General features: G+C 44.0%; 1 protein-coding gene across 1 annotated transcript in view; it reads right to left on the bottom strand.

The window, feature by feature from the left end:
* Positions 1-13,845, bottom strand: part of RRAGD (Ras related GTP binding D) — a 70,391-nt gene extending 56,546 nt beyond the window's left edge. The window contains exon 1 of the mRNA XM_075338406.1: positions 13,600-13,845. Coding sequence (XP_075194521.1) covers positions 13,600-13,741 — 142 coding nt within the window. The 5' untranslated portion in view covers positions 13,742-13,845. The remainder of the gene's footprint in view (positions 1-13,599) is intronic.
* Positions 13,846-16,161: the final 2,316 nt, after the last annotated feature.

Here is a 16,161-nt window from a genome sequence, read left to right as displayed (position 1 = left end):
GCCAAGTCCTGCTGGAAAAGGAAATTTCCATCTCCATAAAGCTTGTGGGCAGAGGGAAGCATGAAGTGCTCTAAAATGTCCTGGTAGATGACTGCGCTGACTTTGGTCTTGCTAAAACACAGTGGACCTACATCAGCAGATGACATGACTCCCCAAACCATCACTGATTGTGGAACCTTCACACTAGACGTCAAGCAGCTTGGATTGTGGCCTCTCCACTCTCTTTCTAAATGAAATACAAAATGTACTTTCATCTGAAAACAACACCTTGGACCACTGAGCAACAGTCCAGTTCTTTTTCTCCTTGGCCCATGTAAGACGCTTCTGGTGTTGTCTATTGGTCATGAGTGGCTTGACACAAAGCATGCAACGGTTGTAGCCTATGTCCTGGATACGTCTGTGTGTGATGGCTCTTGAAGCACTGACTCCAGCAGCAGTCCACTCCTTTTGAATCTGCACAACATTTTTTAATTACGTTTTCTCAACAATCCTACCTTGTGGAGTGTGACAATGACTGCCTTCTGGACAGCTGTCAAGTCAGCAGTCTTCCCCATGATTGTGTAACCTACTGAACCAGACTAAGGGGCCATTTTAAACGCTTAGGAAGCCTTTGCAGGTGTTTTGTGATAATTATTCTAATTTTCTGAGATAATAACTTTTGGGTTTTCATTGACTATAAGCCATAATCATCAACATTGACAGAAATAAACACTTGAAATAGATAATTCTGTTTGTAATGACTCTATATAACATATCTGTTTCCCTTTTTGTATTGAAATACTGAAATAAATTAACTTTTTGATGATATTTTAATTTATTGAGATGCACTTGTATGTGGACAATTGACATGATTTGGATCAACACTTTGAAAAGTAGATGATCTCTCGCAAAAAAAAGAGAAAGAAAAATCATTTGAAATTTTTTCAACACATTTTAAGATCTTTTAAAATAGAACATATTGGTAGATTGAAAGGGAATTTGTCAGCAGGATTTTGCTATGTAATCTAAGAGCAGCATGAGGTAGGTGTTGAGACCCTGATTCCAGTGATGTATCACTTATTAAGCTGTGTGCTGTAATTTCAATACAATCAGTGTTTTACTAACAGGAGATTATCACTTCAGGACTAGGGGTACCTTCACACTTAGCGATGCAGCAGCGATCCGACCAGCGATCTGACCTGGTCAGGATCGCTGCTGCATCGCTACATGGTCGCTGGTGAGCTGTCAAACAGGCAGATCTCACCAGCGACCAGTGAACAGCCCCCAGCCAGCAGCGACGTGCAAGCGACGCTGCGCTTGCACGGAGCCGCCGTCTGGAAGCTGCGGAGACTGGTAACTAAGGTAAACATCGGGTATGGTTACCCGATGTTTACGTTAGTTACCAGCGCACAGCTGTGTGTGCAGGGAGCAGGGAGCCGCGCACACTGAGCGCTGGCTCCTTGCTCTCCTACCATAGCTACAGTACACATCGGGTTAATTAACCCGATGTGTAATGCAGCTACATGTGCAGAGAGCAGGGAGCCGCGCACACTGCTTAGCGCTGGCTCCTTGCTCTCCTAGCTGCTGTACACATCGGGTTAATTAACCCGATGTGTACAGCAGCTACATGTGCAGAGAGCCGGAGCCGGCAGCACAGGCAGCGTGAGAGCTGCAGAGGCTCGTAACTAAGGTAAATATCGGGTAACCACCTTGGTTACCCGATGTTTATCTTGGATACAGCTTACCTCAGCTGTCAGATGCCGGCTCCTGCTCCCTGCTCGCTTCATTTGTCGCTCTCTCGCTGTCACACACAGCGATCTGTGTGTCACAGCGGGAGAGCGGCTTTGAAGAAAACGAACCAGGGCTGTGTGTAACGAGCAGCGATCTCGCAGCAGGGGCCAGATCGCTGCTCAGTGTCACACACAGCGAGATCGCTAATGAGGTCACTGCTGCGTCACAAAAAGCGTGACTCAGCAGCGATCTCGGCAGCGAGCTCGCTGTGTGTGAAGCACCCCTTGGTCTCACCCGCATTCAAGCCTAGATTATCTATGTAACCCTGTCCCCACCAATGATTAGCAGCTTTCTTCCATGTGGGTGGGGTTATACATAGGTTAGCAATCTAACCATTGCTACATCTATGACAGAGAAAACAAGGATTATAGAAAAATTGCACCGAGCAGTACAGTAATTGATACATCACTGGAATCATGCTCTCTTCTACTACATTGGGCTGCTGTCAGATTAAATAGCAAACACCTACTGACAGAGTCCCATTAATGGGGTTCTGTCACCCCCAAAACGCTAAGTAAAGGTAATCTGTCAGCAGATTTTAGCTGTTAAATCTGACAGCAGCATGAAAAACAAAACTAGAAAAGCAAAAACCTTTAAACTACGTATATAGTATTTAGTGGTCTTAGCCACTATAAAAATTATACCTGATTTTAATGGTTTTGTTTCCAGAAATAAGCAATTTAATTTGCAATTGAGGGGGCTTCACTTTACTCGTATCCCCTCAATTTGCATACTGCAAACTGTCATATCTTGATTGACAGCGCTCAAGTGAGCCCTGCCTGAACTCAGTCTGCAGCTCGGCACCTACTAGTGACACTGCAGGAGCACAGCCGTTCTCAGTCTCAGTGTTCGCTCTGATTGCTAGTTTCTTTCTGCAGTACAGTGCTGATCACTGGCTGCAAACAGGAGCTGTTGAGGAAAGACCACAGTTTGAGAATGCATCTCATCACTGGCTGTTGGCTGCGGTCATCACTCGGGAGTATACTGCAGACAGAGACCAGTGATGAGAGCGCACACTGAGACAGAGAACGGCTGTGCTCCTGCAGAAGATGACAGTGCTCTTAGTTTAGACATATAGGTGGAATAATAGTGCACCAAAGCCCTTCATTTGTAAACTTATTTTTTTTTTCCTCTGAAAACGAAACCACTAAAATCTATACTATATGTATTTTTTATATAGTGGCTAAGTCTCCTACCTACCTTTATAGGTGGTTAAATTAATGTTTTGTGGGTGACAATCTCTCTTTAATACTAACTCATAGGCTCTATAATGTTTTTCTACTAAAACCTTAATAGCTAAAAAATGGTGATACCTTGGGCCTCACTATAGGTCGGTGGGCCCATGCTAATATTTGAAAAAATTACCTTATTACAGTGGTGTGAAAAAGTGTATGCCTGCTTCCTGATTTATTATTCTATTGCATGTTTGTCACACCTAAATGTTTCAGATCACCAAACTACCGTATTTTTCGGATTATAAGACGCACTTTTCCTCCCAAATGTGAGGGGTGCGTCTTATAATCTGAATGTAGCTTACCGGGGTAGTGGAGAGGGGTCACAAAAGGCTGGGGGAATGCTGAGGCGGCTGTGCTGGGGCTGCAGTGGCTTGCAGGGGCTGCGGCGGCTGTGTGGTGTCTGAAGCCACTGTGCAGGATCTCTGGCAGCTGCTGCTGGGGAGGCTTTGCGGTGTCTGCAGTAGCTGTGCGGGGTCTCCGGTGGCTGCAGCAGCTGTGCGGTGTCTGCGTGGAGTCTCTGGAGGCTGGGACTGCTGTGCGAGGTCTCCGGTGGTTGGACTGGCGCTGCGGTTCGGGCGGTGACTTCAAATAATGCCGCCCAGAGTCGGCGCGTGCGTAGATGGCGCTCTCGGCGCAAGCTCTCATCTGCACAGATGCCGCCTCCAGCCCATTGATCTCCCTCCAGCAGACTTCAGGAAAATGGCACCCGGAGGTGGCATTTGCGTAGATGAGATCTCGGCTTACCATTAAACCTAGAGCTCAATCTGCTCTGACTAAGGGCGCCTTTTCTTTGAAGACCTCACCACGCTCAGCCGCTGCCGCAGCAGTTGCCCCAGCACGGCAGCCCGAGTCTCCACCGCAGACCGATCCTTCACCGCTGCACCAGCACAACCTACAGTTTTTAGTACACCCACCGCCCCTGCTTCCTGTGACTCCTCCACCACCATTACAGAACCCTCCGGTAAGACACCACCGGATTACAAGACGGACCCCATTTTTTTCACCTTTTTTCGCTCTGAATTTGGGGTGCGTCTTATAAAACGAAAAAAATACGGTAATTTAAATATTAGTCAAAGATAACACAAAATGCAGTTTATTATTAAAGAAAAATTAAATCCAAAGCTATAGGGCCCTGTGTGAAAAAGTGATTGCCCCTGAATCTAATAACTGTTTGAGTAACCCTTAGCAGCAACAACTGCAATCAAGCATTTGTGATAACTGGCAATGAGTCTTTTTAAAACACTCTTGAGGATTTTTGTACCACTCATCTGTGCAGAATTGTTGTAATTCACTTAAATTGGAGGTTTTTCGAGCATGAACCAGCTTTTTAAGGTCAAACATCTCAATCGGATTAAGGCCACTCCTAAGTCTTAATTTTGTTTTTCTTAAACCATTCAGAGGCGGACTTGCTGGTGTATTTTGGATCATTAACCTGCTGCATAACCCAAGTGCGGTTCAGATGGCCAGACATTCTCCTTGAGTACTTTTTGGTAGACAGCAGAATTCATGGTTCCATGTATCACAGCAAGTCTTCCAGATCCTGAAGCAGCACAAGAGCCCCAGACCATCAACTACCACCACAATATTTTACTGTTGGTATGATGTTCCTTTTCTGAAATGGTGTGGTTCTTCTACGCCAGATGTAATACACCTTCCAAAAAGTAAAATTTTTGTCTCATTAGTCCACAGAGTATTCTTCTAAAAGTCTTGGGTATCATTAAGATGTTTTCAGGCAAAACTGAGAGGAGCCTTTATGTTCTTTTTGCTCAGCAGTGTATTTAGTCTTGGAACGCTGCTATGCAAGCCATTGTTGCTCAGTCTCTTTCTTATGGTGGACCCATGAACACTGACCTTAACTGAGGCAAGTGAGGCCTGCAGTTCTTTGGATGTTGTTCTGAGGTTTTTTGTGACCTCTTTGATGAGTCGTCACTGGCTCTTGGGGTAATTTTGATGGCCAGCCACTCCTGGGAAGGTTCACCACTGTTCCGTGTTTTTGCCATTTGTGGATATTGGCTCTCACGTTGTTTCACTAGAGTCCCAAAGCTTTAGAAATGGCTTTATAACCTTTTCCAAACTGATAGATCTCAATTACTTTGTTTCTAATTTGTTCGTGAATTTCTTCGTATCGCGGCATGATGTCTAGCTTTTGAGGACCTTTTGGTCTACTTCACGTTTGTTAGGCAGGTCCTATTTAAGTGATTTCTTGATTGAGAACAGATGTGGCAGTAATCAGGCCTAGGTGTGGTTAGGCAAATTGAACTCAGCTTTTCAAAGATGTAATAAACAATAGTTAATTTATGTTTTAAAAGGGGGGCAATCACTTTTTCACACATGGCCCTGTAGGTTTGGATTTCTTTTTCCCTTAATAATAAAGACTTTCATTTATAAACTACATTTTGTGTTTACTTGTGTTATCTTTGTCTAATATTTAAATTTGTTTGGTATGTACCGTATTTTTCGGATTATAAGACGCACTTTTCCTCCCAAAAATTTGGGAGGAAAATGAGGGGTGCGTCTTAAAATCCGAATATAGCTTTACCTGGGGGTCCTGTCTGTGCGGCGATCGGGCGGCTGGGTGCCTGTGGCTGCATGCAAGCGGCTGGGTACCTGTGCTTGCATACAGGTGGCAGCCGGGTACCTGTGGCTGTGTGCGGGCGGCAGCCGACACCGACAGGCACCCGGATGCCGCCCTCACATAGGCACCCGGCTGCCTCCCGCACACAGGCACCCGGCTGCTGCCCACAAGCAGGCACAGGCACCCGACTGCTGCCCGCACGCAGCCACAGGTACCCGGCTGCCACCCGCACGCAAGCACAGGTACCCGGCCGCTTGCACGCAGGGTGTGCGGGCCGCCTGCTTGCTGCCACTCTGTGCGTGCGGGTGGCTGTGCAGCAGGTTACCCAGTTTGTCCGCGGTCCCAGTTTCAAATGATGGCGCCGGCAGCGGGCGCGTGCGCAATTGGAGCCCTTGGATGAGAGCTCCATCTGCGCATGCGCCGCTCCAGGCGCCATCATTTGAACCGGGACCGCGAACACTGGGACACTAACCGCCGCCTCTGCTGCCGCCACCACAGACCCCGCGGCTCCTGCCACCACGGACCCCGCGGCTCCTGCCACCACCGACCCCGCGGCTCCTGTCACCACGGACCCCGCGGCTCCTGCCACCACGGATCCCGCGGCTCCTGCCAACACAGATGCCGCCGCACCTGCCATCACGGACCCCGCCGCACCTGCCACCATGGACCCCGCCACACCTGTCACCACGGACCCCACCGCCACTGACCCGCCGCACCTGCCAGCACAACCTCTGCCTCCTGTGACCCCGCTTCATCACCATTGCTGCCCCCCTCCGGTAAGAGAACACCGGAGTATAAGACGGACCCCATTTTTATTTTTTTACCTTTTTTAAATTCGGGGTGCGTCTTATAATCCAGTGCGTCTTATAAAGCAAAAAATACGGTACTTCTAAATGAAGCAGAATATTGACATAAACGCAAACCAAGAGAATATATAACTAAATCAAAGACTGAAGGAGCTAGAGAAAGACTTTTACAGAATATAATTAGTTCTGTTAAACTACCTCACCAGCTGATCAATTATGTGAGGAGTCTGATCAGCGAGGGTCATCTCACAGTTTTAGAAGCCCTAATGTAGATTTAATAAGGTTGTCTGCATAGATGGGTTCTTCCTGGTACATGATAACTGGAGATGGTCGAACCCGCAGATGTTCAGGTTTGGAGGGTCTGTCTGGACTTTAAAAAAAAATCCGGTTCGGGACTGGACTTGAACTTGAATATCTGAACTGACTCGAAACCCCATATAAATCTATGGGGACTAGAACATTGTAAAATTGGGGTAGAAATGCCTAAGGCGATTAGAGCAGGACAGTTACAGGGCTTCCACATGACTGTAAAACTGCTTTTGGGTCCATTCATTAACCCATACATAGTCATTGCTTCCCCCCGCCCACCATCAGTCTTGACATGTGTGATTAGTTGCAGTCAGACTGTTCCCCCTCCCTGTGTGACAGCAACTGTGATTGGTTGGAATCACACACGCTTTCTGCATTCCTGTAGCGGTGAAATAAAATTGGCATAGGGTCATATTGTGCTTTCCAGCACAGATAAATTATACGGCTACAGGCTGCAGCCCCCAGCCATGTGCTTATTTTGGCTGTGTATCTAAATAAAAGGGACCCCATGGTGCAGCTTTTTTAATATTATTTAAATAATTTCAAAAAATGGCGTGTGGTCCCCATCCAATTTTGATACTCAGCCATGATAAAGTCGACAGCTGGGAGCTGGTATTCTCAGGCTGGGCAGGCCTGCGCAGGAGACGCTCCTGCTTTATTCGTTTTAGTTTCTTTCTTTTTCCTTTATTTTTTTTTATTATCATGGTGGCCGAACCCAAACAGTAAAACAGACTTCCTTGAGAAGTCCGTGTTCGGGGTCTGTGCAATGACACAAGGTATCTGGTATAGACCCCGAATTTTACAGTTCGGGTTTGCCCATCACCAATAACCCTTTCTATTGTACTTCTGTTACCAAAACTCCACTGATCTCCCTGTTTCATCCTCAGTCCTGGGTGGAGCTTCATGGGTCTATGCTCAACGCAGGAAACTTTTCTTTGTCATGAAAGCCATGTATGAAGAAAGCTGGCTTAACTGCTCATTCCATAGCTAATCCAACCCCTTTTTCTGTCAGGCTGATGTATGTTTCATCAACGGTGGTCAGAAAAAAATTACATTTAACACGTCTCTGTCCACCATTGGGGATGTTTATCTGTCGGATCTTCCCCTAGCCACCTAAGACATTTTCAGTAGTTGTGTCTCACACAACCACATCATGTGAGCCCCACCAATTTATATTGTGTCCTCCTCTTATAGGGTTTCACCCTATGTGTGCGCTCTGTTCCTTTTTTTAGTATTACTCAAGCCTTATGTAGAGATGGAGAAGGTAGCTGCCATTATTATTGAAATAATGGTTAGCCACAAACTCTGATGATGTACTCGACTAAAGAAATGCTTTCTTCTCTCAAGCACAAGGCCATAAGTGGAGCTCCTGGAATCCAGGATTGAGGTGACACTGGGACATCAGTGCAGCTTTAGTACCAGAAGTACATTAAGTTATCATTTTTTCTTAAAGTTGGTCACCCTTTTTTGAGTAGTTGCTTCAGTTGTGTAGTTTGCAACAGAATTATTTCATTAATTGATTTCCTTTGGAATTATATATTAGTATAATCTCTTGAAATTAATTTACTTTTTTTTCCTCTTTTGGTGTATAACTGAGTCATAAATATCTTAGATTACTGTTTACATTGTTTGTTCTTGAAAACTTTTGCTATGTTCATATTACACAATGTTTTCTGGACTGTTGGCTTTAATTAAACAAGCAGGAGGTAATTATAAGGCTGGGGCCACACGGGGATTACTGCGATCCCCTTGCATGAGACTCGGCTCGTGCTGGCAGTACAGCAGAGCCGAGTGTCATGCGTGTGTCCTTGCAACTGAGGTCCGTTCGTGCAAGCAGACCTCAGCTGCGGGGGGCGGGCCGGCACTCAGGAGGGGAGGGAGGGATTTCTCTCCCTCTCTCCTGCGTAGTCAGCTATAGCCATTCTCGCATTGCACTGGCAGTACACCGGTGTACTGCGAGTGCAGTGCGATTTTTCTCTCGCCCCATTCACTTGAATGGGTGCGAGAGAAAGAGTCTCGGATTACAATCGCAGCATGCTGCGATTGTTTTCTCAGTCCGATTAGGGCTGAGAAAATAATCGCCCATGTGTGCTGACACACAGGCTAGAATTGGTCCGAGGGGAATGCGATGTTTTATCGCACTCCACTCGCACCGATTTTCTCGCCGTGTGGCTTAGCCCTAATAGTCCCTAATGCAGGCACAACATTGTACATGGTTCCTTACAAAGTATAAATATGTGTCTGAAACACAACACAAACCACAGTAAACAATATGCATAATGGAGAGAGCTCTCACAATAACCGATTCCTATACACTGTTGCTTAGCACACTTGTCTCTCCTGCCTGTAAAGGAATAGAAAAGCCAGACTGACCTTCCGCCCTTGTTAAACTAATCTCTGCAGCAAACACCTGCTGCAGCTCTTCACCAGGCCACATAAGCAGTAAAGAAAACAGCCAGAGATGAGTAGGGAAATGTGAAGGTAGGAAAACTATTGTAACTCATTGTAACGTATGATACATTCGACATGATATTTGCCATCACGACATGACTAGTTTACTGGAATATAGTGTGATAAAAAGACAATAAAGGTAGTAAGCAAACATTAAAACTTAGCAAATCATCATAAAATGCCACACTGATTATATCCATATTATAGAAAATAAAATATTAAAAGGGCTTCATCTTGGAGCTTGTTCTCAACTATATTATACTAGCTGTAGTACCTGGGCGTTGCCCGGGATAGTAACTGTCTTCTGTCTCTCTCCCAATCTCTGTCTGTGTGTCGCTGTCTGTGTGTCACTGTCTGTGTGTCTCTTTCCTTGTCTGTCTGTTTCTATCTCTCTGTATTTGCATCAGTCTATCTGTCTCAATCTCTGTATCTGTCTGTCTCGCTCTCTCTCTGTCTCTTTGCCCAGCTGTCTCTTTGCCCGGCTGTTTCTTTGCCCGGCTATCTCTTTGCCTGGCTGCCTCTTTCTAGGTCATTCTCTTTCCCAGGCTGTCTCTTTCCAGGGCTGTCTCTTTCCAGGGCTGTATTTTTCCAGGGCTGTCTCTTTCCAGGGCTGTCTCTTTCCAGGGCTGTCTCTTTCCAGGGCTGTCTCTTTCCCCATCTGTCTCTCTCTCTCTGTCTGTCTTTTTCTGTCTCTCTCTATCCCTCTATCCTATCTTATACTAACAGTTTATTTTGTTCCTATAGCAACCACTGACAGTTGCTATTTATAGCCTGCAGCTCCCAGCTCCATTCAGTTTAATGGCTGTAGGATTTTTGTAGAGTAACTGGAAAGCACGGGGTTAAATTTTCCCACCCAAACATCGTCTATGATGTTCCCTGAGTCACATGGGGCGTCTGTGCAAAATTTCGTGATTGTAAATGCAACGGTGCGGATTCCTTTAGCGGACATACACACACACACACACACACATACACACATGCATGCTATGACCCTTGTAAGAAAAGGTTTTTTTGCAGACTCAGTGGAAGTTAGTGATCAATGTGCTACAGCCAGTAGGAAATGGAAGAACTATGGATGAAGGAGAATACCATTTCTTTCTGGATTAGTATGGGATGGTCAGTCCATCTTGTAACAGAAGGCTGCACAAATTTAGCTTGTTTTGCTTTATATTAGCGGCGGATTGTGACTAACGCAAGTGTTAAAGTAGCCTAACTATATACAGGAGAAATACAAAGAATTAAGAGGTTGTCCACTTTATTTCAACAAATCTGTTGGAGACATATTCCGTGACAGTTACTAGTATATAATATTACAGCTCTTTCGCTAGTTAGTGAAACTACTCCCAGGCTGCACAGCTTTCCTCTTCTCAGAATGGCAGCTGATGGAGGAGCATGTGACCAGACTAGCCCATCAGCCTCTTCCAAGTGAAAAACATATTAGTTAGGTATAGTTTTTAAAGTGTTCCTGCACTTAAAAAAAAATATAGGCCAAGACTTTGTAGTATAATAGTTTTTCTAAACCACTCTATTAGACATATTTGCTGTAAATCTACAGCACTGACCACCTGAGGTCTGCAGACTGCACTAAACGAGGCAGCGTCATGTTCCTGGTGCTAGGCTACCATCTTTAGTGCATCGGCAAGCGTCATAGGATGTTACAGAACTTGCTCCCGCACTAAAAATGGTAGCTAATAGCAATGAGCAGGTTAGAGTGTGGTTGATTTCACCCACAGCCCTGTCCTCAGGTAGTCCATAATGTGGGTTAACAACAAAAATCTCTAATAGAGTTAGAAAAGTAATTATATTGCTAAGTCCTACACTATGATCAATTTTCTATTAAAAGTGGAGATACACTTTAAGGCCTAAATCAGACCTTTGTGTTGCATGCCCATGTTGTATCCGTTTTTTCCCACAGATACAACATATACCCATTACGATCTATGGTGTTATTCACATTGACAGACCATTTGGCTGTCCAAAACACACAGACATGTCTGATTGTTTCTGTGATCATGGATGAAAAGTGCTTATGCAAGTCTATAAGTCTGTGAAAAACACATATAGTACACAGATGGCATCCGAGTGTCGTCCATGTTTACTGTAACATGGCAAAGTATAGGAAAATTTATAGAAAATATTTGCAATTTTGTTCTTTTATCCATCCATGAAGAACACTGAAAACACATTGATGGTAAAAACCGACACATGGACCGTACACTGATGGTAAAAATGGAATCACAGACTGTACACTGATGACACACTGATGAAACGGACACACAAACCGTACACTGATGACACACTGATAGGAAAAATGGACACACGGACCGTAACACTGATGACACACTGATGGTAAAAAAGGACACACGGACCATACACTGATGACACACTGATGGTAAAAAAGGACACACGGACCGTAACACTGATGACACACTGATGGTAAAAACGGACACATGAACCGTACACTGATGACACACTGATGGTAAAAACAGACACACGGACCGTACACTGAAGACATACTGATGGTAAAAATAGACATACGGACCGTACACTGATGACACACTGATGGTAAAAATGGAGATATAGACTGTACACTGATGATACACTGATGGTAAAAAAGGACACACGGACCATACACTGATGACACACTGATGGTAAAAACAGACACACGGACTGTACACTGGTGACATACTGATGGTAAAAAAGGACACACGGACCGTACACTGATGACATACTGATGGTAAAAATAGACATATGGACCGTACACTGATGACACACTGATGGTAAAAACAGACACACGGACTATACACTGGTGACACACTGATGGTAAAAATGGAGATATAGACTGTACACTGATGATACACTGATGGTAAAAAAGGACACACGGACCATACACTGATGACACACTGATGGTAAAAACAGACACACGGACTGTACACTGGTGACATACTGATGGTAAAAATGGAGATATAGACCGTACACTGATGACACACTGATGGTAAAAAAGAACACACGGACCATACACTGATGACACACTGATGGTAAAAGCAGACACACGGACCATACACTGATGACACACTGATGGTAAAAACAGACACACGGACCGTACACTGATGACATACTGATGGTAAAACAGACACACGGACTATACACTGGTGACACACTGATGGTAAAAATGGAGATATAGACCGTACACTGATGACACACTGATGGTAAAAACGGACACACGGACTGTACACTGATGACACACTGATGGTAAAAAAGGACACACGGACCGTACACTGATGACACACTGATGGTAAAAACAGACACATGAACCGTACACTGATGTTACATTGATGGTAAAAACAGACACACGGATTGCACACTGATGACACACTGATGGTAAAAACGGACATACACTGATGGTAAAAAAGGACACACGGACCGTACACTGATGACACACTGATGGTAAGAATGGACACATGAACCGTACACTGATGAGAAACTGAGGGTAAAAACAGACACACGGACCATGTGGCAGGTGTTTACTATGTGAAAGTAATGGGTATAGTGGAAGAATTGTCATGTTACAGTTGTGAATGTCAAAGGTGTAACTATTGTCCATGCACTAATGGCAGAGAAAGGATCAATAACTATTCACAAAATAGATATATGATTTGAAGATATATGAATTTTGTACTGTCTGCTGGAGAAAGTTTACCAAATCAGAGGTTGCGATAACAAACATGGATAGCTCAGTGCTGTCAAACTGTTTCCAAAAACCTTCCAATAGCTGGTACTATGTTTACCATCAACAGAAAAGGTTTAGAGCTTAGGAGTCTACATCGGGCACCAAGCCAACTGTGCATGTTACATGAAGACACAAGCTTTAAACACTTGCTCTCGTGAACTCTAGAAACCCAAGTATTCCAGCCATCCATACATTGAAATGCTTACAACAAGGAAACTTTAGCCAGCAGCCACACTAAACCACACAATACCCAACATTGGGGGGATTGAGACTAGCAGCTGTTCTTGACAGCTCCACACCCAACACAATCTACACCACAAATCCTTACAAGTCCCAATTGAGGTGAAATTGCCAGAAGTGGAGACAAGGTCCTGCCTCCTACACATCAGTATAGTAACGGGTACAATCTGGTATAAAAATGTCCCAAATTACGATGAATAATTGTGCAAACATTTGAGCTATGTCAAACACCAACCAAAATGTCTAGAAATATATGTCGCTTGTGACAACCCATACTATGACTATTAGGCACAAGGACTAGAGAACCATATACACCATGCCGTCACTTGTCTTGTTGGTCATCATTTCTATGAATTTCATGGCTAATATATTAATCATTCATGCACTTGCAGTCCTGTGGTTTCCTCACATTATACTTAACCTTCATATACTAATTCCTAATTCATTGATTCTGTAAAACCAAGAACTATTAACTATTTATACCCTCTTCTTCTTCGCTGCCAAAGTCTCCTTCCATGAAAGAGTCTCCATCCTCATAATCTGATACTCCTGCTATACCGTCCTCTTCGTCATCCTGCTCTTCATCTTGTTGCTGCTTGCTGTTTATGTGCAGACCCTGGCTCATTTTCTCAGCAGTCCCTGTGTTTCCTTTTTCCTATGAAAAGTTGTCCCAGTAGAGCTGTTTCTTGTTGGTATCACTGTGCAGCTGAGCTGCTCTCCCCCTACACTGTCCTCTGAATGCAGAGAGCCTGCGTGACCCAGTCACCTGACACCCAACACACAGATAGAGCCCTTCACTGCAGTACTCCACACAGAACAGCACTACCCCTCTATTACACTCACTAGTCCAGGGTAGAGCTTTGCAACCGTGCCATTATGTCTTCCCTTCTATTGATGCTTGACGTAACGTTTTGCTGCAATGAATTCCAGCTTTCTAGAAATCTGCACGAACATGAGTCTTAAAGGGACTTTACCACAAAGACAACCTCTGTCCCTGTTGTGCTCCCCTTATTATTATTATTATTATAGCATCAATTCCATGGCGCTTTACATGTGAAAGGGGTGTACATAATAGGGAGAAGTACAATAATCATTAACAATACAAGGCACAGACTATAGAGGTCCCTGCCCGCGAGGGCTCACAGTCTACAAGGGATAGGTGAGGATACAGTAGGTTAGGGTAGACTTGCTGTTTATGTGCTGACACCTTTTTATGACTGTTGTAGCTTCTGCAATTTTTAAAGGGGTTTCCTCACGAACAAAGTTAATTTTCAAGTTCAATACATCTTGAAATAAAAATAATTTCCACAATTGGATGTGTTAAAAAAAATCCTATGCTGAGATAATCTTATAAATGTGCCCCTGCTATGTACTGTGTAATGGCCGTATCTGACCGTACAGGAACATAGTCTGATCATACCACATCTCCGGGGCGGGGGTGGACCCAAGAGTATAAAGACATTATATCATGGGATCATAGATGATTCTTTATGTGAGGTAAAACATTTCCCTGCCTGTTTTTAAAAAATGTTTTACTTCAAAGAAAGAATTTGTGATCCCATGCTGTAATGTCTGTATACTCTTTTGCATCCTCACCTGCCCAGGAGATGTGCTGGATCAGACCATGTCCCTGTACGTTTAGACACGTCCATTGCACAGTACATAGCAGGGACACATACAGTATATAAAATTATCTCAGCAGAGGAACATTTTTTTTTTTAAACACATCCAATTGTGGAAATTATTATTATTATTATTATTATTATTATTATTATTATTATTATTACATGAGCTATTGATTAAAATCAACTTTGTTCATGGGAAAACCGCTTTAAGATTGAATTCTACACCTACAGGTTTATGTGTTCTCAAGTCACATGATATTAGTAAAATCTCCTGATGGTATAACCTCATTATTGGCTGGGTGGGGTACAGACAGTCAGAACCCCCATAAATCACCAGTAAGTAGCTCTATAGGTGGCCGGATGGAAACCTTTCATGGTACTGCACTGCACATCATAGTGAATGTATAGTTACCATATATACTATATACTATACCAGCTTTGGTCCTGGAGGAGCTCATCGAGACAATGGCATTAGATCAACGGGGGATTACCAAGCCATATGTTATTTCTTTATTTTAAAATGATGATCCAATTCATAAAAAATACCTCAAGGTATAGGTGCTACATTTCTTGGGATGGAAAGTTGAGCCAGAGATTTATTGTAAAGGAATTTTTGGGCTAATATGATACATGGGCAGACATACCAGAGGTGCAACCTGTGCAGATGCTTATGAGCCCAACAGGCAAAGGGGCCCACTACCAACTCCAAAGCAGTAAGCAGCCTTTGTCACAGACACAAAGAGAGGGCCGTATACTGTTCTTGCATTGATGCCCTGATTTGTCTGTGTCCGGCACCTAAGTTAGCTTCGGCCTCCAGGGGAAGGGGTTTGCCGTTCTGCATCAACATGTACAATTTCAGAAAATTATACAATTTAATAGCAATGTTAGTATTTTAATATTATTGTTGTTGATCTACTACTACCATGACAAATATCTTCACAATGTAGACCCAATTTATAATAATAACAACTTTGTATCATCTTTAAATCATATTAAGACATGATGTGTTAGATAATCTGATATTCTATCTTATTAGGTGTTTTCTTACACCCCATTACCTAGGTATGGTGGCAACCAGGTGGAGGAGTACAATGACAAGTGTGCCTCGCCTACAGTCAAGTATGGTGGTGGGAATGTTATGGTTTGGGGCTGCATGAGTGCTGCAGACTGAGGGTAGCTACAATTCATTGAGGGACCATGAATGCTAACATGTACTGTGACATACTGAAACAGAGCATGAACCCCTCCCTTCAGAAAGTGGGCCACAGGGCAGTATTCCAACATGAAAACAATCCCAAACATACCTCTATGAGCACTGTCAAGAAACTGAGGGTAAAGCTGTTGGACTGGCCAAGCATATTTCCAGTCCTAAACTCTATTGAACATATGTGGAGTATCCTCAAATAGAAGGTGTAGGAGC

This window comes from Anomaloglossus baeobatrachus, chromosome 3 (genome assembly GCF_048569485.1).
Source record: "Anomaloglossus baeobatrachus isolate aAnoBae1 chromosome 3, aAnoBae1.hap1, whole genome shotgun sequence".
Taxonomy (NCBI): Eukaryota; Metazoa; Chordata; class Amphibia; order Anura; family Aromobatidae; genus Anomaloglossus; species Anomaloglossus baeobatrachus.
This window is presented reverse-complemented; position numbering and strand designations above follow the sequence as displayed.